The 23,223-nt window shown below is 48.7% G+C and overlaps 2 protein-coding genes across 2 annotated transcripts; one reads left to right on the forward strand and one right to left on the reverse strand.

Moving 5' to 3' along the window:
* Window positions 1-7,387: 7,387 nt before the first annotated feature.
* Window positions 7,388-17,783, reverse strand: NUDC (nuclear distribution C, dynein complex regulator). Its single transcript, XM_085304968.1, has 9 exons — window positions 17,627-17,783; window positions 16,172-16,249; window positions 13,120-13,323; window positions 12,592-12,675; window positions 12,134-12,247; window positions 11,482-11,676; window positions 10,797-10,880; window positions 10,356-10,474; window positions 7,388-8,530 (listed from the first exon to the last, which is right to left on the reverse strand). Exons 1-9 carry the CDS (start codon window positions 17,720-17,722, stop codon window positions 8,479-8,481), a joined length of 1,026 nt encoding a protein of 341 aa, XP_085161094.1. The 5' UTR covers window positions 17,723-17,783; the 3' UTR covers window positions 7,388-8,478.
* A 1,705-nt stretch (window positions 17,784-19,488) lies between these two features.
* NR0B2 (nuclear receptor subfamily 0 group B member 2) lies at window positions 19,489-20,791 on the forward strand. The gene is made up of 2 exons (XM_085305114.1): window positions 19,489-20,032; window positions 20,511-20,791. The coding sequence occupies exons 1-2, from the start codon at window positions 19,489-19,491 to the stop codon at window positions 20,789-20,791; spliced, it is 825 nt and encodes a 274-aa protein (XP_085161240.1).
* The last annotated feature ends 2,432 nt before the right edge of the window (window positions 20,792-23,223 follow it).

Below are 23,223 nucleotides of genomic sequence, written 5' to 3' on the forward strand. Positions count from 1 at the left end.
TTTTTTTTTTTTTTTTTTTTGGACAATATCGAACATCATGAAACTGAACTGTGGATCTAATGAGCTTGGAAGGTGGACTGTGTGCCCTAGGAGGGGAAGACAAACAAGGAAGTACTAGATTTTATTTCCATACTTGGCATTTAGCATAGCGACCTCAGTGGCCCAGCTCTTTCCCTGCTTTGAGAATCTGCTGTACAGTTCTTGCTTTTTGGCATTGCATAAGTTAACTTGGGGAGTGAATAATCATRTAGTGTCTCTGTTTGTCACAACTCTGAGGTGAAAGCCAAGGTATTAGCAGCACCCTGCTCTCTGGGCACCCAGATCTCTACTTAAAATTGCTGGCTTTGYGGTCCAAGAAATGTAAGTCTTCTGTCCGTGGTGTTTACAGTAGCTGGGTATGCTGTCTTCCTGCTCACCTTTAGTGGTGTCATCTCTTACCACCTTGGAAGAAGAAGGTTCAGTTAATGCAGTTCATTTAATCTTTGGCCTCTTGGCGTGTCTCCCACGATAGTCAATCAGTGCCAGTTCCAAGGGGGACAAAGTGCCTGGATTACTACCCAGCTCTCGTCTCCCAGTTACCAAACAGACTGTGGAGATCAGCTTTGCGGTCACTGCCAATCTGATGTGAACTACCAGAATGAGGTATTAGAATATTGCAAGTGTTGATCTGTGACTTGCATGCCAGTCAGCTCTTTCTCACTCATCTACCAGGCCCTCTGTGTTTACGCCTTGTGCTTGATTTCACACTGACTGCTGGGGAGAGCCTTGAACTTGGGTTGTGGCAGGTGAGTGGAATAAGCAGTTCATTTTTATTATTTTGTAATTATGAACTGGGCTGTTAGACCACTCTGCTAGAAACTTCCTGAAAAGGTGTTTGCTTGGAAAGCAAAGCCTCCCTGTGAAAGCGTCTGAGAGGAACGGCTTGCTCTTGCCTTTCCCCTGTGGGAACTCAGTGCCTTCTCCTTCCCTTTGCTCTCCTCTAACAGCCAGTAACAAGCACAAGATGTGGTATTGCTACCCTGAAGGCACGAAGCCAGACGACCTTGAGGGCTGCAGCAGGAGGAAGCTGTGCTTTACTGGTGTTGCTACTTGCTTGTTTATCAGAAAGTAAACATGTGAAGCCATGGAACTTGTTTGTACATTCAAGTGCCCTYGTACTTGAACAGAAAATGGGTAGCTGAATTTACCAGCGATGGAATAAACGCACCCAGTGTTTTGGGGGAGAGGGAAGCCAAAATAGGTCCTGTGCTTTGGTGCGGACTCTGTTTTTGTGCCTTAGTGGAACTGAAATGTACCTTAATGGAATTGAAATGTGTCTTTAGTTCATAGCCTGTGTTTACTCTCCAAAAGGTTGCGTAGGAGGGAAAGGATTTAATTCCTCACGTAAGCAGTCAAGCTTATTTAACTGACCAAAGCACTTTGAACCCTACAGTTTTGTTAGGTTCTGGTTTTACAAACTGCTCACATTTCAGAGCCTGCTTTTATAAGTCATGGACATCATCAAGACCACACCTTGAGACAGTGACCAAGGGAGATACTGAAAATGAAGGGAGGCTGTGGCTTTGATTTGGGTTCCTCCTCTCCCTGCTTTGTGTTTAAAGCTGTTGATCTGTAGAAAAGCCCTGCTTATGCAAGGAACAGACCCAAAGCGAGGACAGCCTGGGATTCCCAGCTTGGCTGTATTTGGTGACCTCCTGGATGCTGCATTTACTGATGGTCCCATTTGACTTCCTGCTTCTGAATGTATYTGTAAATCYGTATTTGGACAGGTAATTTAAACCTGTGCACTGAGGCATCAGCATGGGTCACACTGACACACAGCTATGCGGTCTGTGCAGTGGAGCTTTCGAGACAAGGGGAGAGGAGGGACTTTGCAGGGAGCTGCCAATAGCCATTACAGATGAAACAGCACCTTTTTTTTTTTTTTTTTTTTCTCTCTCTCTCTTTTCTTTTCTTTTTCTTTTTTTTTCTTTTTTTTTTTTGGTGGGAGGGATCCACCAGCCTATAAATTCTGTGGGACAGCAGTGACCAAGCCTTGGTCACCTTGCATTTGCCAGCACTGAAGGCAGCAGCCCACATTGCAAGCGAGATCAACACCAGCCACTCTTTACTTTAAGGCAGCACTGGGACTTTAAAGTGGAAAATCACTTTGGTGAGGGAGTCAGCTCTGCATCTGTTGCCTCTTTAANTTTTTTTTTTTATATATATATATATATAAAGCAAAAGATGTGCTCCTTACCTGTGCTGTGTGTCTTTACATTCTTGCCTGGAACAGATCTGTGAGCGCATCCCTCTGCTGAGGGAGTCTGGGCCAGGAGGGGAGGGTGTGCAGAGGAGACTGATCTTTGCCCTTCCAGTAGCAGACAGCAGTGCATGGATGAAAATCTTTCTGTCCATTTGGCAAAGTTCCCTGTTTGGGGCACGGAGAAGCTGGCTGCAAATCAAGGAGCCTCTGGGAAGCTGCCTGTTTGCATGCAGGGAAGCGTGGATCGTCGCTGAGGGGTGATGCTGGAACTGAGGGCTAGAAGAACAAAACCTGGGGGGAAAGACTTTGGGATTAGTTCCCTGTGGCGTATACACGTCTTGCTAGAAAGTGCAACTCAACAAACGTGTTCCTTGTAATCAGCCTGGAGCAGCCGCTGCCCTTAACAGAGGGGCTGGATCTGCTTGGCGGGGATGAGGAAGGAGGTTGGCTTAGTCTCGTGCTTGCCTGACCCTTTGACTTGAAGGACCAGTTTTGCACTTTCTAATTCAGATAAAAAAGCCTCAGCAGATAATCTGCAAAGCTCCGTTCCCTGCAGCCGACCATCCCTTGCCCTCCCCGGATGGAGAAAGGCAGGGAGGCAGTTTCAGCTCACATTTGCCCCAGCAAGGGCATGGGTGCGATCAGAGCGACCAGCGCCCCTGCAAGAGATCGGGCCGCACAGTGTGTAGTGGTGGCTCTGAACCCCCCTTTTTCCTTTCTAAAGCGAGGCCTGTGAGCGAGCGCGAGTCTCGCGTGGTCTCTGCAGACGGGCAGAAGTCTGGCTCTTCCCCTGCGCGKTCCTCTGCCCGTTCTGCCCCGGTTTGCTGAACGAAGGCTGCAGTTCGGCTGGCCGCCCCGTCAGCGGGGGACGCGTTTCTGGGGAGGAACTGAACCCCCTGAGCAGGTAAGCAAGCGCTGCCCGCTCTCGGCTGGGAAGGGGCTGCCGGACAAGATATTTGGTGCCTAGGACTGGTCTGCTGGTAAAATCAGCCGTCTCCRCTGTCCCCACGTGCTCCTAAGCTGCCCTGCTAGTTCCTCCTGTGAGTAACTAGCTAGTAACTCCTGTGAGGCACTTTTCTGYCTGCCCAGTTGCTATCTAAATTTGATCAGTGCTCTTCCTGGAAGAGATTGCTCTTCCCTCACTGCTAATTCAAACAGTGAATGGCCCAGAGTGGCTGTTAATAATATACATTATCATTTCTACTTCCCTCGGGCCCATTTAATACTCGGGAGAAGGCTGTTTCTGAAGGCTTGGATCCGATKACCGTTCGGTGGGGCTCTGCCTGCCGGGCAACTGCGCGCGCACAGCACGAGAGCTCGTTCCCTGCCCCAGAGTGCTGTTTTCGCACTGTCTGGCTTGTTTAAAACTACCTCTGCTCGATATGTAGGTTATACTGCTGTAAGATCATTGCAATTTCTCTGAACATCTGAAAACTTTGCATTTAAAACTGTGCTCTTGCAGTCGCTCCCTCTGCTTTCCGTTTTGCATTGAGTAACTTCGTTCTTGCTTTTAAGGGTTAGTTTGCTGCATCTATCATGGTTTTTCTCACTCACACCTACATGGGGGATGAATCCACAGGGTTTTCTTTTTTTTTTTTGTCTGCTGAAAGTCACGTTTGCTGTCAGTCAAGCTGTCTCGGCTGTTAACTGTGGTGGTTTTTGCTCTGAGCGTTCGTGTTGCAGAGMGACTTGGTTGCCAAGGCAGAGACCTCGACAAACGCGCGAGCGCGGCGCCGGGCAGCGCCAGCGGCTCGCTCTGTTTCCCTGGAGACCTCGGCTTTTACTGGGCTTGGTTTTGCCAGAAGGGTCTCCAGCGTCGCAGCGCGCACGTGTCCTCGCCGTGCTGTAGAAGCGGCGCTTTTCAGTACGGCGATGCCAGATCAGGTGCCTTTAGCAGGATCCAGCACGCTGTACGGTCCGATTCGCTTGACTGTTACTGGTTTCTTGTTTTGCGGTTTGGAAAGATCAGTAACTCTGATAGGAAAAGATGCATACCGTATGTTTTGAATGTTAAAGGAAGTCATCTGCCCTATCCAAACCTTGAACTACTGAATGATTTATTTCAGTGTGGCTTAGAAGTTAAAAAACACAGATGGATTTACCCTGAATTCTTTTACAGCCTGGTTCTTAGAAGCTCGCAGCAGTAGCAGAGCAGCTCTGGCTTCTCTTCAAAGTAGCAGTAATGTTAAACATAAAGTTCCTCTGTTTCCTTCTTTGGGGTTTTGTTGTTTCATTGCTTTTCTGAAAGTAATCCTGCAGCCTAGCCCATTTCCCAAATGATCTGAGCTGCAAAATTCATTAATAAACGTTGAGCCAACAGCTGATGTTAGATGATCCGGAGAAGATATGAAGTGTGTGGAAAGCCTTCTGCAGACCCTCTGCATGCCTCTGGAGCTTTGTTTTTGAAAGATATGAGATGGGGAAGTTGAGTTTTCTTAGGAAAGTTGCAAGCGCCCCTTTCAAGGGCCACCTCCGCCAGGCCCCGCGGCGCTGCAGGGACCGCAGCAGCACTTGGGGAACCTGGAGCCTCTCCCTCGGCTTTAACCCTCCTGTTGCTGCCCCAGGCTGCGGGGGAAGTGACACTCACTGTCTTCCCCTTCCCCAGCCCGGCTGCTTGGAGCAGTACAGAGTTGCCTTGCTCAGGGGTGATCTCTGAAGGCAGCACCCTCGGCTCCCYCGCACCCACCGTGCTTCAGGTGAGACCTGATGCGCCCCGGCGGCGTGGAAGACCTGTGGCGTGTGCTGGCAGCCTCTGCTCCGGAGGGTGGCAGCACTGGAACAGCTTCTCCGGGGAATTTGAAACAGCTGTAGAAAGGCAAAGGGACCTTCATCTCGTACCACCCTAGTTCAGAGCCCTCCCCTGACTGTCAGGGCCTGAGCAGGAGGACGTTTGCTAGGAATTAAGACACAGAAGCTTTTGTAAGACTTGGCTTCCAATGTCCCTCATGGTATCCAGAGTTCCCCTGSCTTGATCACAGAGAAGGCCACAGTCTGTGGTCATGCTGAGTTAGGGTWTTTGCAATTTTTTAGTCACTTTTAGCATAGCTGTGACTAGCTACATGTGTGCCCCTCRCATAGTTTTTTCCAGGAGAAAAGCTGCCTTTTGGAAGCAAAAGGGTTGGTTTGTTTCAGCTCAGACCAGAAGAAGTCAATGACAGCTGGGTAGTTTGCAGAGGACAAGGCCAGCAGGAGAAACACCTTCTGTTCCGCTGGCTGGAAGGGTTGAAGTCCAGAGGTAGTGCTCAGGTCAACTGCAGTTCACAAACACAGCCCAGGACAGTCACCTGGCTTGCAGTTGAGAGCTGAAATCATGGCCCAGTTCTCCCAGGAGGATTTGTGGGGGTTTTCTGTTTGTTTGTAGTTTTTTTTCCTCTTTACTTGATTGAAAGATTCCTTCTCCCTTGCAAAAATCTCCCTTAGCTTCCCCTAGGGTTCCTGCCACTATCTTTTCTCTCTCTTCTCTTAGCCTGCTCTRCTGCTGCTACCCCACGTGCAGTCCAAGCCCCATCACCCACAGCCCTCTGCAAGTGAAGCCAACAAGAAGGAAGACTCATGCTAGCCTGAACTGGAGAAYTTGGGAATTTCAAAGTTACACAGTTACACCAACTGCTGCCGTATGCTCACACRCACCAAGATCCTGCAGGGCAGAGGGCAAGAATAGCTGCAGAGATTTCAGCTCGGGAGTTGCCTCACCAGAACGTGGGGCAGCTCTGCGTTTCCACCAGGCAGCATCACTCTGAATTCAGATTCAAGCAGCTAATCCCATGGCTGCTGCTCTTGTGAGTGGCCTTGGCTGGGGCCTGTGTCACCAGATCCAGGCAGCKGCTGATCTGCCTTTAGATTTGGCCTGAGCTTTCGCTTGATCAGGCTGGACTCAGGGTTCCATTACACAGAGGTGAGGTGGTAATGGGGAAGTAACAAAGCCACAGTTGGGGCTTTGGGTGGTGCTGTAAACTGTGCAGGTTTATGACCAGTCCCTKTTTGCTGCCCTGGTGCCTGTCTGTGCTTGCCCCTTAGGAGAGGCTGGAGGCCAGATGCAGATCCCACTGCAGGTGCAGAGCCCAACCCCRTCTCTCCTGCTGCTCCAACTCCAGGGAGCACTGGAGCTGTGTGCCACGGCCTCCCCTCACCAGCGTGCCGCTGAGCAGGAGGCTTTTCCCATCCCCGGAACAGCCTGGGCACCCCACTCCCGCTCAGGTACCCGGTGGTTAGGAGCAGGCTCTATACTCACTCCAGGCCTAAGTGGAGAAGCAGCCAGCACAGAATCTGGCTTTTTTATGTAACATGAGACCCTCTGTTGTTTTATCAGTGCCAAAGCACAGAAGGGGAAACATGCGCCTCTAAGATCAGCAGGCGAGAGGAACCAGAGCAGAGCTCTGCTCAGACCCGTGCTGCACCCCACCCGCAGGCAGGGAACCGCAAGCACAGCAGCCCAAAGGCAGCTGCCCAGCCCTGGGGTCATGCCTGCCCACAAGGTCACTGCTCAACTGGGTGGCTGCTGCTTTTTTGACCCAGAGGGCCTGTAAAACTGGCAGACTAAATAGTGTCCTACTACTCAAAAATAAAAACAAACAAGCAAGGTGCATTGCCAGGATGGACTTTGCCCAAGCAGGTTTTTCAGCTGTTTGTGCCCACCACCACCCCAGTGCTGACTGAACTATCTTGGGGACAGAGGTGAGAACCAACCACGGCAACAGGATTTGGGGTTAGCCTGTGAAGGACTGATGGGAGCTCAGGCTTTCAGGACCCACTGGATACAGAATCTTTTCCTTATTAGCTCATCATAAAGCAGACCCAGGGCAAGGGTGGCTTCCTCACTGTAGTCACATGTGGCTACATGCAGAGCCTGGAGCAACAGGCCTTGGTCATCACAAAGTGTGAGAGCTGGTTCTGGAATTAGTCAGTACTTCTGAGCAAGAGAGACCCAGCTCTAGCTGCCCCTCCTTAGCTGGGGAGCATTCGATCATAGCACGGAGCCCAAGAGGTCTACCAGCAACTGCAGAGCGCAGTCCCAGCCCTTGCCAGGCAGGCTCGCTACACACTGTCATTCACAGGCACAACCCCCTTCCAGGTCACATCCAAGCCTGCATAGGCCACTTGGATCTCTTCTGCAGGAGAAATCACACGCTTTACCTGGAAAGATGCCATTTTTTTTCTTTTATGTTGCACTGCAGTTTTAACAAAGATACGAACATGCAGAGTAATGCCASTCATCGGCAGGAGCTCTGAGAATGCAGCAATGCCTGTCAGTAGTCAGCAGAGACTCTTGGAAAAGAGGCAGGAGACGCACTCCAGCAAGAACAGCATCCCTCAAAGACACTCCCCCCCCTGCCATGCCCTGTCCTTGACCACAGGCTCTCCAGTCTTCCCTTTCCATAGGGCAGGAAGTCAACCTTTCCAGCCATGATGGGGTGGATCCTGCCCACAGCCCTGCAGAGCTTAATCTGTTCCACTTTCCAAAAGTACAGCAGCAAAGGAAAGCACCTGAGTGCAGCTCAGCTGCTAAACCCTCTCTTTAGATACCGCTGAACTCATTACAAGCGAGAAGAGGGGAAGCASTTTTACGTTTCCCCCTTCAGTTCCTGGACAGTAGTATGATGCCCTCTGCTACATGGGACAGACTGCGAGGAAGAGCAGTGTCTTTCTCTATAGCAATAGCTGGTTCTTACTACCGTGTTTCCTTTCCAAGGCTCAAGGAGGCAGAAGCAGAGTGATGGGCTAAGTACCCCTTTACAAAATAAGCAGGCTCAGTTTTCACAGGAGAGCAGGAAAGCCAAAGGGGAAGGGAGTAAAATTCAAGAGTACCTTCTGCCGGAACCAAAATGGCTAAGAGTGGATTAACAGCTCTGAAGACCCAGGAAATTAAGCTAAGCAATATATTAAGAATATGTCCCMAAACCTCTCGAGTCTGGCTCTTGTAGACCTAACACTTTTTTTATATTATTTATTTATTTATTTTTGCTGCTGTAGTCCCTCCTTCTCTCCTAACTGCCATATGGAAAGTGTCACAGATGGCTCTGACTCATGCACTGCTGCAAGCCAATTCTGTGGCCCTGTGTTCTGCTCAGCACAGGACAACAGAGGACAACTCCACAAAGCTGCCTCCACAGCAAGCTCAGGTGGGGATGCTGGAAGTGTTTACTTGCCCAAGTTAAGGGATCCCTACATATCCTGCAATACGTATCCTGTCCCATTCAATGGGCTGACTGAAAGAAGGGGGAGAAGGGGAGGGCTCAGTTGAATTTAGCCTTTGAAAAGTCCATTTCTGGATGCTGTTCCATGAACCTGCAAAGAAAACAAAGACAGGAGCTTGAGTATGAGCCAGGAGTAGCCACGAAACAGCTCTCTTTAGAGACACAGTGTGGCAAGAGCTTGGTGCCCCCCCAAACCCCATTCAAGTCAGTTCCTACAGCCTTCTCACATTCTGCTTTCCAGATGTGAGGCTGCCTTCTCCCAGGGCAGATGGAGGTAATGCATCCTTAGTTCCTGTCCTACAAGCTGGGCTTTGCTTCCCTTCCCACCCTCCACAGCAGGGACTGTTTTCCTGAGCTCCTTGAAGAACAGACTCCGCATACTACAAATGCTTTTTCCTCATGTCRGTGGTATCAGCAGTCCTATCAGCCATCAAGGCCAGCAAGTGCAGGCACACGAATTATTAATTATCAGATACACACCCTTTAACTGCTACCTCTCGGACAGACACGTAGCACCTAYGACACTGATCGCGGGGCAGAGGGGAGATTATGACTTAAGCTTAAACATGTCACCTTAAACTTACAGCTTTGGAGACATTCCCCATATCTCCAGTGATAGCAAAAACTAATGAAGGAAGTGACCAGAGAAATCAGATTCCCTTATTTAGGATTAGGTACCACTTGATTTCAAATGAACTGCAATCCCAGCAGATATGCCTATTTGAACTCCAGTTGCCACATCAGAAAGTTCTGAGAACACCACACTGTGCCTGCAAGTGATGATTGGGGGTGAGTGACTTGTGCTTGAAAAAGCCCCTGCCTTCTTCCTCTGCCTTGCAGTTCACCAATACCTAACCACGTGGGGAATGCAAGAGTCCTTTCCTCCATGGTCTCCTCTCATGGTTTTCCCTGAAATGCCACCATGGCATTCTACTCTCCATTTCCATGGAAATATGCACTGCAAGAACAGTGCCCTTGTTTAGCAGTCAGGAGGGCTTTAGTGACAGAGATCAGGATTCAGCTGGGAGTTGCTGAGTCCACTCTGGCCTGGACAAAGTCTAAACTTTTTATCCATTTTCTACCAGGCAACATAGAAGCCAAACTTACAGTGTATTGAACAAGTGACCTTGCCAATGAGCTATCCTGTATGTGCACTTCCCGAGAGGCAAGGACTACCTCCCATTCTGCTAACTCAACAGAAAGACGCGGAGTAAGTGTGGTCATTGCTCTGAAACACCGTCTCGCCCTACCCTGAACTCAACCCTGTGTACTGATCAGAGCAGAGCTTCTGCTGGCGCTGGTAAATCAAGGAAAAGAGAAGACGGGAGCAGGAGACAAACCTGCTACATTAATCTTCCTTCCAACCCTGAGATAAGATGTAGGTTTGCACTTACTGGGGAAGCTGCCTGACCCAGAGTTACCCCACCCCTTCTCTCGTGACCTTGGGAGCTCTATGAGTAATTTCCCTGCCATTTATGCCAAACAGGGCAATAAAAACATAAAAGTGCTATTGGCTTGGAGACAGCTGTGTGATGGCAGGTGTGCAGGGAGGGGAGATTATCTGGGCTACTAAATAGAGGGAGATTAGAAGACAATCAAGACCATGTTAAAGTTCAGTCCAGATGGTACCTCCAGCCCCAAACATGCTTTCTGGACTTGAAATCAGCAGATTAAGAGAACATTGAAGGCAGGCTGTTCCCAGAAATTCCCATTATGCTTCCTAACCCCACTAGCTTTTATAGACAGTAGTAGTTGGCCAATAATTCAATGACTATATAACTGTAGACGTGAAGACAGGTAGGACTCAAGGCCAAAGCTGCTTCCTGTTCAGTTGCATTGTCACGTATCTGTGAGAAGGAAGAAGCACAAAGGCGTTTCAGAGATCAAGTACCCACAAAATAATTAGGTCTACGCACTTTTTCAAAATGTCTTGCTTCTTCTGTTCATCAGATGTGGGGAGGCCCATGGATTTCTGTCGCTGATCATACATCATTTTCTCCACCATACTGCGAGTCTCGCTATCCAGGTCTGACAACTGAAACCAAGGACTTCTATCAAAACTGGAATAACTTGGCTCAATCCAAACACATACTCTTCAAGCAGAGCATCTGAATACACTGAAGTTACACTACGCCATGCACAAAGGCTCCAGACATACACACACAACACTTATCTGTAGACTCAGCTGCATTCATCTGAAGCTTTGGGGGCATTTACATTATATGATAGATCATATTCAGCAGTATTCCCACTATTGTTTTTATGCYGGTAGAACAACAAACTAAAAGCAGAACATTGAGCTGGGTTGAGCACATCTAAGAGAAAGCTCTATTCAGTAAAACAGAKGGAATCCTTACTTTTGAGTTCTCTGGATTAATTTTCTTGGTGTTGATTTCTGGGTCTGTGGAGACTAGTTTGTTCCACCATTCCATCTTGTTGATCTAAAGGGACAAAGAGGTAAAAAATATTTTACTTTCTCTGGGCTTGCTCCAGGAATTGTTCCAGTCACAGTGAAAAGGTGTTGGAATCATATCTTGTTTGTCAGCTTTTTAACTCTCAGGACAAACTGAACATGGATATGTTCTTTCATTCCTAACCACTTTAGGTAGCCTGAGTTTCTATAACCAGCAGATCTGAGAACCTCTGTTTGGCATGGCATAAACAGGATTACAAACAATCACCTGGAAAAGCCTTTGAAGAACACTAGCAGAAATAAGGTCTGTTCCTGGATTTTGCCATTACTAACAGATATCAAAACATGGCATTATTTCAACAAGGAACAACTTTAAAATGACTGATTGCCTTCCAGTTTTTCCTGAACAAGCCATCAGGTATCCTAGATTACATGAAGGTAGGCTGAAAACACAGGCAAGCACACTGCAATACCCTGTTCCCAACAGCATCACTGACATTGTACCAAGGACTAGCACAGTTCTTCTATTTCAGCTTCCAAAGCTCATTGCTTTAAAGGCTTTTGTCAGATCCTTATTTCCATACAGAAGTGGCAGACAAGCCTGAATCCTCCCTGATTCATTGTTATACCTTTTCCAGGTGCACAGTGACTGTTTTGCCRTCCTCTATCAGCCAGGAGCTCTCCTCCACCTTCACTTCATTGAAAAGCTCTCCATCAATGACAGGCGAATGGCCCTTCAGACCAACTTTGAGGCGTCGTCTCTGGATGTCCACCATTACATCCTTCCCCTTCAACCGGAAGCTCACCTTGAAAGGGATGGCCAGCTGGACCAGAAAGACAGATCAGACTTAAGGAGCAAAGCAGTGAAGTAGCTCCTTACCCTCTTGGGCTGCTGTTCTAAGACTTACTGCCTCGGCTTCACCAGTGTGAGACACAGCATAAAATAACTTCTCTTTGAGTGATACATATGCAGGAGGTAAAAGGATATAAGCATAAATTTGGCAACAGGATGGCCAATGTTCCTCAAAGAGACAATAAAAAAGTAAACAAATTTTAATGTCTCATTTAAACATGACTAKCACTGAGGTAAAGTTAGCTAAAGCTTCTGGGAATTCCACTTAGTTGACAAGCTCTCTCCCAGCAACTGAAATGCTGCTGGTAACTACCTTTAATAACCTTATGTGGGCAACTGAAATACAGAGCTTGTTATGGAGTATCAGCTCCGCTGCTCATACTTCAYAGCTAGAATTCCTCAGATCCTGGATCTAAGGCAACACTTACATCCAGTTCTGAAAGGGTCTGTGTCCATCTGTAATTTGGAAGGTCAGCTCCATTGCCAGAATTGGGCTTAAGTTTTCCTTTATCCTTCTCATCTTCCTCCTCTTCATCTGTTTCCTAAACAGATGTAAAGAGACTTTTCAAAACCGCATACATCCTTCACTTGTAACAACAGTTTTAGGTTTTTATGAGATTCTCAAGTCAGCTGCATGTATTTGATATTCACAAACTTAGTCMAAAATGAAAAGATGTCTCTGCTAAAATACAATTACAAAAGAAAAGTGCTGAAGCCTTTGGAAATGAGGTGTTTTGACAAAGGCACAGCAAAGATGGCGAGATCATCTTCAGTGCATATTTTCAAAGACAGACAAACAGGACATCCCGTCATGTTCACGAGAGTTCTCACAGCTGTCCTGAAACATTTCTCTCAGCCTAAGATAAAGTCCCTAGATGAGCTTTACCTGCTTGCTGGACTCTGAAGACTCTCTTTCATCTTCCAAGGATTTCACTGAGACRCTGTTTATCTCTCCTTGTGCCTCTTTTTTCTGTTTAAAAAGAGAATGAACATGCTCAAATAGCTTTAGCACTCCATGTTACTAATCTGACACTAGGTGGCCTCAGCCTCTTCAGCTGAAACTACAGAAACAGGACACAGAACTACATCCAAGGCTGACAGAACCCAGGGTGTTACAGGAAAGCTCTACTACCAAGGAAGACTCCCTTGGTCCTCATACACCTTSATCACCATAGCAGAGGGTGTTGCTATGAGATGGCTTGCTGAGGGCAGAAGTGCAAAGTGACTTGTGGGAGAACTCATATGAAAATGCAATGGTTAAGCTACCAACTGCTCCAGTCTGCTGGCCTGGATGCTGCAGAAGAACATGTCTGAGCCATTTACACCACTCACTRCTACCCAAGCTGCACACAGGCCAGCTGAGGAGGCAGCCCAGACCCAGATGGCACATGCATCCACCAAATGCTGCTTTCACCTGATCGATTTCTAGCTGCAGCCTTTCTGCTTCCTCATCTGTAAGCTCCTTAATCCTTGGCTCGTTAGCTTCCTGCTTTGTTTCCTTAGCAAGTTTAGCAGCTCTCTCTGCCTTTTCACGACGTTCTGCCTCTTGGCGAGCCTTTTTTTCCTTCCGCTCCTTCTGAGCTAGCTTGTTGTGATGGTTGAARGTATCTGTGATCAACTGAAAAACAAGAACACATAACAAAGGGTTTTAAAAGATCATGCTCTCAAACCCAAATGAACTGTCAACTCCCTATTATCTACCGAGAAGCATGAGCACATTTGTTAGTCATACTATTTYGTGACCTTTTCCTTCATTTTCACCCTAGTCTTTTGACTGAAAAACTGGGGGGGTGGGCAAAAATATTTAAATGTAACCCTATCTAGTAGTTCTTCATACAGGGATCATATTTCTACGAACAACAACAAAAATAACGATTCTCTAATTGTTCTGTACTTTGTGCAATCCCAGCAGGAMCAGCAGTTGCCTAATCTAGCAGTTTGACAGACACCCAGCATGTCTAGGAAAGCTGGGGTCAAGGAAACACTGGACCCCAGTTTCTGAATCCACTTCTGATTTAAGGCGATGTATTTCTTAATCTCTCTCTCTCTTCAAAAAATGGCTTCAAAGCACTCTAAGCTTTCCAGAGGGAAGGCATCTAAGTTGGGTACACTACTGCAAGAGCATACTCTCCAGATGAAGTATAACAAACCTTTTCCACATCTCTGCTTTTCCCAGGCATGAGAGGGAGATTCTTCTCAAATTAATATTTAGATTACCAAGTAACATGAGAACAAGACCTTTACCCTAAAGAGATTATAACGGTCTTTAAAATGTTGCTACTGCTGCAACAGCAAATGGCAGGGAGAAGAAATAGTTAGGCATTGCTTTAACACTACTATCATGATTTACAGGGGAAACATTTGAAAAGCTCATTGTACTGTTTGGGAGCCAGTTCCTACATAGATCTTGATCCCAAAGATATCTCCAACTTCTCATCTTGTTGTGACTATAAAAAGCAAAATCTCCAGGTCTCTGATGCAAACGCTGTACTGCTCAGAGGGAAAGCTGCGTACACAGGCAGGAAGCCAGAGCAATTACCCTATGGTTGATAATGCCACAAGAACTGTGCAAAGCAGCACGTAGGAGATCCAAGTTCTGCTCCAGGGAAAATATAGATAGAATTTGAGARCTAATCAAAGTGGAGCAAATTTTCAGACAAAGGTTTCAGGCACTGGCTTATATGTATCCCAGGAACTTCAGTGAGGAATCAGCACTTTTCCAAAATAGTTCAGAGCAGCCAGACCACATGTATGTTTGAAACCAACCATCMATTATTTCTGCTTTGATTTTAAAAAGGAAAGCAAGATTTATTTACACAGCTTGAGTCCAGTGTCTCCTAGGATACAGAAATCAAGACATACATCTCCCACCCTCCGTTCCTAATTCAGGACAATCCACAGTGAGCAAAGCTATTGAAATTGCCTGAGTGTGTCAGTGTGCACACACTGCATTTCCCTCAACATGTTACATCACCCCATCATTCTACACCAGGAAGGCTTCTGACATGCCACCACATAAAAGATAATGTCTTTCCACCCTCTCCTCTTTGCATCTCTTTGATACCAAAAGACAAGCAGGACAGGGGAGAATAACTTCTTCATTTTCTGTTGTGGCTACTATAGTGTCAGAGGCAAGTTAAGAGACTCTGTATTCAGCACCTTTTCACAGGATGATAGAGCATTTTAACAGACACCACTCAAGGACACTAACCCTTTTCTTTTACAGATAGCACAATAAGACAGGGATTTGCAATGTTATTTGCAACAACAGTGGCCAGGACCCCCAACAGCATCTGTCAGTGCTAATCTCTGAAATTCTACTAAAACATAATGATGCTTAGGTGTTTATTCCCCAGGAGTATACAGTCCCCATTTGCTCGCTAGTCTAAGGAAAATAGCAGTAGGCTTCATCCCACTCTTACTCTGAAACCATCTGCCTTTCCATCCCTTCACTGCTTTAGTTTTTCCACTTTACAGACTAGACAAAGTATATTATACATAGCATTGGCAATCATCTTTGCTAACATTCAACATGGCAGAAGTTCCTGCTTTGCTGTCTAGAAAGTTCCAGCAATCCAGAAAGTTCTTACTGAAGGCATGTATTCCAGCATTTTCCTCAGTCCTAYACCACAATGCAAACTGACTACAGGATCCAAAGTATCAGACACCCCCCCCCCCAATTAATATCAGCTTTCTTGTAAGACCTGCTGTAGTCACCCACAGTCTGAAAGCCAGGAGGGCAGGTGAGTGGCATACAGTAAAGACTCAGCATCTAGACAACAGTATTACAAAGGAGTCAGTCAACATTCTGAAAGAAAGGGGAACTGCTGTTACTCTGCTAAGTACAAGCAAGAAAACTTCARAAAATCTGCCTAATTGATGTCGAAYACGCTAGTYCTTATTTCACTACAGTGAAAATAGTTAGTTTTACAACTCTTGAGTTGGGTCAAGAATACGCCCTACGTATCAGAGATACTCAGTTCTCTGAGGCCAGCAAGGCAGCCTCGACCCTCGGGCTTGCTCCCTGGCACGTTCAGTCCATACAAATACTGCAGCACAGAGACAAAGGGGCAGCCACCTGTGCAGGGATGTGGACTTTGTAATTTTTCTGAGATGAACAAACAAGGTAACCTGGGGTTATCAATACTGCGGTGTCTGTCACCGTTAAGTCAGACCGTCTGGCAGATTTGCTTTTCAAACAGGCCTTTGGCCAGAGTGTGGCAAAAACCTGCACCATTGGTATCATTTGAACAAGCAATCATGCCTCACTTCAGATAGGGGCAGCTTATTATTACCTTGTTTCAGGGGTGTATTTCATCAACATCACCAACTCTTAATCCCCAGGTGCACTGGAAGGAATGCTTAAGAGTTGTTCAGCAAGGGAAGTCTTAGCATGGCACAGACACATTTAGTATTTAAGTTAGAATATGCAAAAGCTTGAGGTTTTAGTATTTTTTGTTTTTTACCTTTTCTGCTACTCCATCTTCTCCACCAGTGAAGAAATCAGTTTTACGCCTCAGGAAGCTAAAGAATGTATTCACAAGCTGGTTGAGGAAGCACCAGGTGGTGGAGAGGGGAGGTAAAGAGAAAAGAAAAGAGCAGTGAGACCAGATCRCTCCCAACCACCTCCTGTCTCCTCAGCAGTCTTTATTCTTTTTCGTACTTCATGTGTATGTCTGTGTTAGGACATTAAAACCAAACTCGTGACTGTTTCCCAGCAAAACAACTAAGGGCTTTTGTGGAGATCTATCTTATGGATTCCCAATTTTCAGAAGAGGCATTTATGTTTTACACGAAGAAATGGCAAGCAATTCATTTACAAGTCATCTTCCCTCAGAGATGGATCAACTTTGAAATCCCAAGCTGTTATTTAAACCCATCTGATACTGGAACTTCAGGTATTTTTTTTAATATACATACGAATGTATACATATAAACACATATACCATAAATTCACTTCTTTGGTTACCTAAATCTTTAGAGCTTGCAAACTCACCTTCCCCAGCTCTGTGTATTGTTTGCTTTTACAAAAGCCTAACATGWTTGCTACCCATGAACTGCCTAGAAGCAATGGTCTGTACACTGCAAGACATGTGACAAGACAGAACTGCCTGTCAGGTATTGTTGATGAATTAATAGTTATGAACTGGCATGCCAGAATACACTTGCAAGAAATACATAGTCTTAGTGATATGGTTTGTCTTTCTTCTTTTCCAGGAATAATATCTCAGTATTTCAATCAGAAGCTTCACTGCAGTGTGAAGAACTGTCACTAACATCATTTCCCCAGACCACATGTTGGTGGGGGATGTTCCTCAGCACTAGAGTAATCTAGTTCTTCTGCGTGTCATCACCTGGACCCTCTGAGCAGTCTCCAGCAAGAGTCACACCAGAAAATGTGAGTGTAAAGAGTACTAGTAATATACTTACAATGAAGAAGGGAACTGTTTTCATGCTTAGGCATACTTCTGCCTATTTTACGACAGCAGCCGAGACACATCAGGTCTCATGGGGCAGTTCTCAGGCAGTCATGATGAAAAAAAATGTGACAGATCGACTTGATCCTCCCCATGCAGGGTCTAGTTTCGTTGCAATATAGAGAGGGGTCTGTMTTTCTGCCCGCGTCCAGAGTCTTCAGCGAGATCATAGTGTTAACGAGTGCGAATGACCCACTCGTGCTCTGCGCCTCCGGAGCCGTTACGGCCCTCCCCGGACGGGGCGCCGGAGCCCCAAATCACGGGGTGGGAGGGCACACGTGCCCACCGGGAAGGGCCTGGGGCTCCCGCAGACCCCCGCCCCGGGAGGCTGGACCGCCTCCGCCCCCTCCCCGGGGCCCGCCCCTCCCCCCTCGCTCCGCCCCCCGGGAACACGTAAAAGCTCCCGCCGCCGCCCCGGCCTGGGCCCTGGCCCGGCGGCGCTACCTCGCGCACGCCGCCCTGGTGCTGCTGGGCCATGGCCAGGAGCATGCCATCGAAGCGGTCCTCCTGCTCCGCCGCCTCCTCCGCGCTCAGCCCCATGGTGACCGCCGCCAACGGCCGCCTCGGCGCCCTCACGCCGGCGCGCGGAAGCGGAAGCGGCGCGAGCGGAAGGCGGCGAGCGCGCACGCGTGCGCGCCACCCGCCCGCCAGTCCCGAGCGCCCGGCCAACCCGCTCCCTTCGCGGATTGGCCGCTGCGTCGCCCAATCCGCCGCAGGGAGGCGGGCCCGTCGGCGCGGGGCTTGGTTGCTATAGCGACGCCTTTCCAGAAAGCTCGGCGAGGCCGCGTGGCCCCGGGGAGGGGGTCGAAGGGCGGAGGGCGCCGGGGTGAAAGGCACACGAGAAGGACTGCCTCCGGGGTCAAAGGGCAGGGGTCACGGCCGGGGTCGTGGCTGCAGGGAGCCGGCCTTGTCCTGGCCCGGAGGGGGCTCGTGCCCTGTCCCACCCTCCGGGGCCCGGTCTTAACTCCCCAGCGGAGCCGCGTCGTGGCTCGATCCCGTTCCGGCGCTGATCCGGCCGGGCCCGCGGTGAAGCGCCCCGGCGCTCTGAAAGCCGGGCCTGGGGAGGGAGGCCTAAAGCTCAACGCGCTCCAAGGGAGGCGCTGGGGCGACGAGGAGCGCGGCGGTTGGGACGCGAGGCAGCCGTGACTGCCTGAGGCCTTTGCAGCCACCCTTGGCGACTGCTTGTCTGCACGAGCCAAAGGATCCATCTTSTCTTGTATTCTCTGCTCTTTTCCGTGCATGGCCCCTGTCTCCCTTGTGACTCCTTTAGGTCTTTGGGCATCTCTTCCCCCCAGCCTCCTACATAGGATTTCCCTTCCATTTACAGCACAAATCTTGTATCTAGCCTTTCTTCGGGATGAGGTGTCTTAACCCGAGGGAGGGGGAGGTCTTCTGGCTCACTGATTTCTTCCTGMTATAGAAATTCCTCCCCTTGTCACTGAACCCCTTGAAATAAGTAACTAAGTGCTGCCAAACTTCTCTAGACCAACTTCTGTTCATCAAGTGATAAAACTATCTGGCAAGTCAAGGCAAAAATAGAAGAACCTGACCCTTATCTTCCTTATATTTCCCTTGTGACACAAGATCCTTTGGGCCCTGCCTCAGATTGAATACTATAGACTTTTACTTCACTGCGTTTTTCTTCCTTAACTGTGACAACGAGTCCATTGTCAACAAGGTTAGGCAAACATCTGCTGATAAAATGACTTCCAGGTTGCTCTTTCCAAGGCCGGAGCATGCAGGCCATTTGTGCCAGGATCCTCGCTCCAGACGAGTGACTGCGTGTGTGTGTGTGTGAGTGTGTGTGAACTTCTTGGCAGTGACACCTGCCATATAGTACTGCCTGATTACACGGTGGGGCCTTGGTGCCATGGTACAGGCTGGGTTAATGACTTTGTTTATACTGTTTGGGTAATCGCGATAAGGCCGCCCAACCTGCTGTCCTGTCCCGGMGCTGCTGGCCCCACTGGCACTTCATTGAGAAAACGGCCATTGACGCCATGTRGAGCTCTCGCTTGCTCCAGCCAATCAGTCTAGGGATGACTGTTTTTTTTTTTTTTTTTAATGAGGACCGCTTAATCACAGAGCGGTCAAGGCTGTGAAGGGGTGTTTCACTTGTGACTGAGCCTTATAAGAAGAGGTGGTTATAGCAGCCATGGGCTGGCAGAGCTGGGAGGACAGACTGCATCCAGGGAGCTCTGACTGACGCTGTGGAGTTGCGAGGGTGCCCTTTTGCTTTACGGATCTCCTCCCTCTGCTGCAGCAGGAGCTGAATTTTGCGGAAGATCCAGGTGCCCAGCTCAGCTATGACAACCAGCAGCATGAACATGGACTGCGAGAGGTGCCAGTGCCACAGCGAGGACAACCGCACCGCCATCCTTTACACCCTCCTCAGCCAGAACCTGAATCACAGCCGGGTCAGCTGCGGTCCGGCCCACCAGCGCTGTCTGTGCCACCAGCGCCGGACCGTCTGCCTTCGCACRCCCCACATCACCTGCCAGGCAGCTTCCAACGTGCTGGTGAAAACCATCAGCTTCTTAAAAAACTTGCCTTCCTTCCAACTACTGCCCCGAGAGGACCAGCTCTTGCTGCTGGACAGCTGCTGGGTCCCCCTCTTCCTGCTGGGGCTGGTCCAGGAGATGGTGACATTTGAGGTGATGGAGACCCCGGCCCCCAGCATGCTCAAGAAGATCCTTCTCGAYGGCCAAAGCAAACAGCAGGAGCCCGAGCGGATGCAACCCACGCTGGCCGCGGTGCAGCGGCTGCAGTGCTGCCTGAACACCTTTTGGAGCCTGGATCTAAGCCCAAAGGAGTATGCTTACCTGAAGGGTGCTATTCTCTTTAATCCTGGTGAGTGCTGAACCCTCACAGCCCTAACTGTCAGTGGGGAGACAAGGCCCCACGTGCATGAGCATCTAAAGACACATCTTCTGTCTTGGACTGGTTCAGAGCATGGGCAGGAGTATGCACGGGTGATGAGAAGAGGGCTGGCTATCTTATCATTGATCCCTGGTATTACATAATGCCGTTTACTGTTGGGAACTGGGGAGGAGGGATGTYGAATGCAGTGGTAAAATCCAGAAACGTGGCCTAGCCTGCAGACGGGGAGGACCTCAGGACTTATTTTGCCAAGCATGGGTTTAGCCTGTTAACTATTCTTGCTCCCCTATTGTAGCAGCCCCAAACTGGCTACGTCTTAGCAGTGCTGCGACTAATTAATGTGGCACTCAGATCCCATCAGACATAGTTGAAGGCAAGCGGAATAGAAGAAACTGGAGCTGTTTTCCAGCCCCCTCTTCACTGGCTTTTCCCTCCTTTCTCTCGATAGATGTCCCAGGGCTGAGGGCCTCCCTGTACATCGAGAGCCTCCAGCGGGAAGCACAGAGAGCGCTGCAAGAAGTCCTGCGGCCCCTGCACCCTGAGGACCAGGGCCGCTTTGCCCGCATTTTGCTGATTGCCTCCACCTTGAAATCTATCCCTCCCGCACTCATCACAGACCTCTTCTTCAGGCCAGTCATCGGCAACACAGACATTGTCGAGCTCATCACAGAAATGCTGTACGAAATAACCAGCAGGCAGTTGTCTCCTTCATCACGCATGGCGCTTTGAGCAATTGCACTCGGCCATCAGCTCTGTGGACATCGCCTGCTCCCCGAGTCAAGTGTCACAGGGCAGCAAAGGGAATCTGGGAGCGGGGTTTAGGCAGGTGCTTTGGGTTTTGCAGAAAACTGGCTTTGTGTGTGTTTCATTAGGACTGAAGATGTGGCTGTAATTTTCAGCTAGGATGCAGAACGCAGACAAATGACTTCAACTGAGCAGATGTTTACAGCTGCTACGGCTCGGCCTGTGCCAGTCTCAGAGCCGGCTGCTGCAGGGAATGTGTGTGTGTGTGTGAGCGTGTGTGTGCGTGACAGGTTTGTTTCCCTGTCCTGTAGCAAGCACTGCTCAGCTGCCTGCAAACACACCAGTCCTGCAACACAACGTAGATCAGGTTAGAGCTTGGTCCGTATTTTTTCAGTCAGTGAATACCTGGCCCCATTGAAATCAATGTTTGTTTTGCTGTTAACTCCAGCGGGATGAGGCTTGATCACAACTAACTGTCTAAACAGCTTGATTCTGCAGTATTTAGTATTTAGGTATGCTGAGCAATATGTCTTCAGTGGAATCACTGATCTGGGAATTGCCAAGTGCAAACACCATGGAGTAAGGCCCTAGTGAAGTCTCAGCGTATGTCTGTTGTGCATGAAATTTTAGAAATGCTCATCAAAAGCCTTTTCCTCAGACACCAAGAGAGAAAAAGCCAGTTTAAAAGCTTAAAGGGTACAAAGAGTCAAATGCACCCCCTCTACCTTTTCTTAGATTTAGTTTTATCTTCTCTCCATGATGCCAAGAAATACAACAGGATTTCTCTCAGAGCAATGAATTACTTAAGAGTAGCCCTAATGCTTCAGGAACACCAGGGGCTTTATCTTAACTTCATCTTATGTACGATGTGGGTGCTTTTCACAATATTGAGGATGGCTTAGGCTGTCAGCTTAACTCCATTTGCATGACAGTAAGTGACCCATGGTACACACTGCAGAAACAAGTAGAGCTATTTTAGTGGTAGAACAAAACATTCCTTCCTTGAGTTACAGCTGGTTGCACATGTAGCGTGTCTGGAAAGCTCGCWCCTTCTGTCTACAGCTTTCACAATGAGTTCAGATGTCAGTATTTTATAAGTGAATGTTCTTGTGGTTTGTATATAAGAGGCAGTAAATTATTTTTTTAATAAAATGTTTTGCATTCTGGAAAATGTTGGTTACTTTTTCGGAGATGGTGATAAATTTTGCGGCTGCACATTCTATGGGGTTAGAAAAACTTGCTGTAGGTCTCGTACACAAATGACAATTGAATGATAAGGGACAGAGACCTTCCCCAAAGGCTCTCCATAAAAATCATTCTGCTTTGTCATCACATGGGAGCCTTGCAATGTGGACACAGCGAGTATTGTTTGTAATCGTGCTAGCAAGAGTTGTCTGATTAACAGCCCCGCAGCAGGAAATCCTTTGTGCAGCCAGTAGATAGAAATTAGCAGAGGCAGCAAAATCGCAGCCTTTCTACTTGGCACACCTTTTTTTCAAGCCTGTGAGTCTCACCCTAAGGGTTCTGAGCCAGATGCAGCGGGGATGTGGGAGGCTAATGCTGTGACTCACCTGGATGTGCACACAGCTACTGACGGAGATGCAAATACCATCCCATTTGCCATAACTTACTTTGCTGAGGTGTCTGATAAAGTCACACAAAACCTCCCTTTCCCCCTTCACCYTCCCAGCACTGCTTTGGAGGCTGAGCGAGGCCTTGGAGCTCAGGTTTCCTCCTTCTCCCAGGATGAGCTGTCCCAGCACAGGTTTGGGTGCACGCAGTGTGGGTGCAGCTGGAAGACAGGGGTGCTGCAGCAGTTAAAATGCACCTTGAAATTCAGTCAGCAGCCTGGTGGGAGTAAGGACCATTTTGTCTATGAGTTCCTTCAGCCCTCACCTCCGCCAGTGAACACCCAACAAGTGATGGATCAATTCCAGCATGATCTCAGCCCCGTGACAGCCATTTTCCATGAGGAATGGAGTGTGTGAGTCACCAAATGGTTTTGGAAGGCCCACACCAGCCACTGGCAGCCTTCAGCTACGCAGCCAGGTGACAGCCACGTGAGTCATGGCACATAAGATGCCAAACAGCGCCATCACTATGGCTACCCAGAACCAGGCACATAACCGTTTTTGGCAGGGGGGGAAAGCCTCCGGAGCCTCCTGCAGCCTGCCCGGCCATCCGCAGGGACAGGGGAGCCCTGCGGATCTGCCTGTCCAGCGTGGCTAGTGCCAGGCGCTAACGGGGGAGTTGTGCCCACGACGCRCAGGTCTGACAGCACAGGGCCACTCCGCTCCCCTTCCGTCACAGGGCTCTACCGAGAGCAAGGCCAAGACCCCTCRCACGGGGCTGCGCTGCACGAGGGAGGGGGGCGGCAGACCTGCCTCCCCCAGGGCCTGTGACCGCCACTGGGGCCT

Source organism: Rhea americana, unplaced genomic scaffold, assembly GCF_003343005.1.
Source record: "Rhea americana isolate MKP2758 unplaced genomic scaffold, rheAme1 scaffold_215, whole genome shotgun sequence".
Lineage (NCBI taxonomy): Eukaryota > Metazoa > Chordata > Aves > Rheiformes > Rheidae > Rhea > Rhea americana.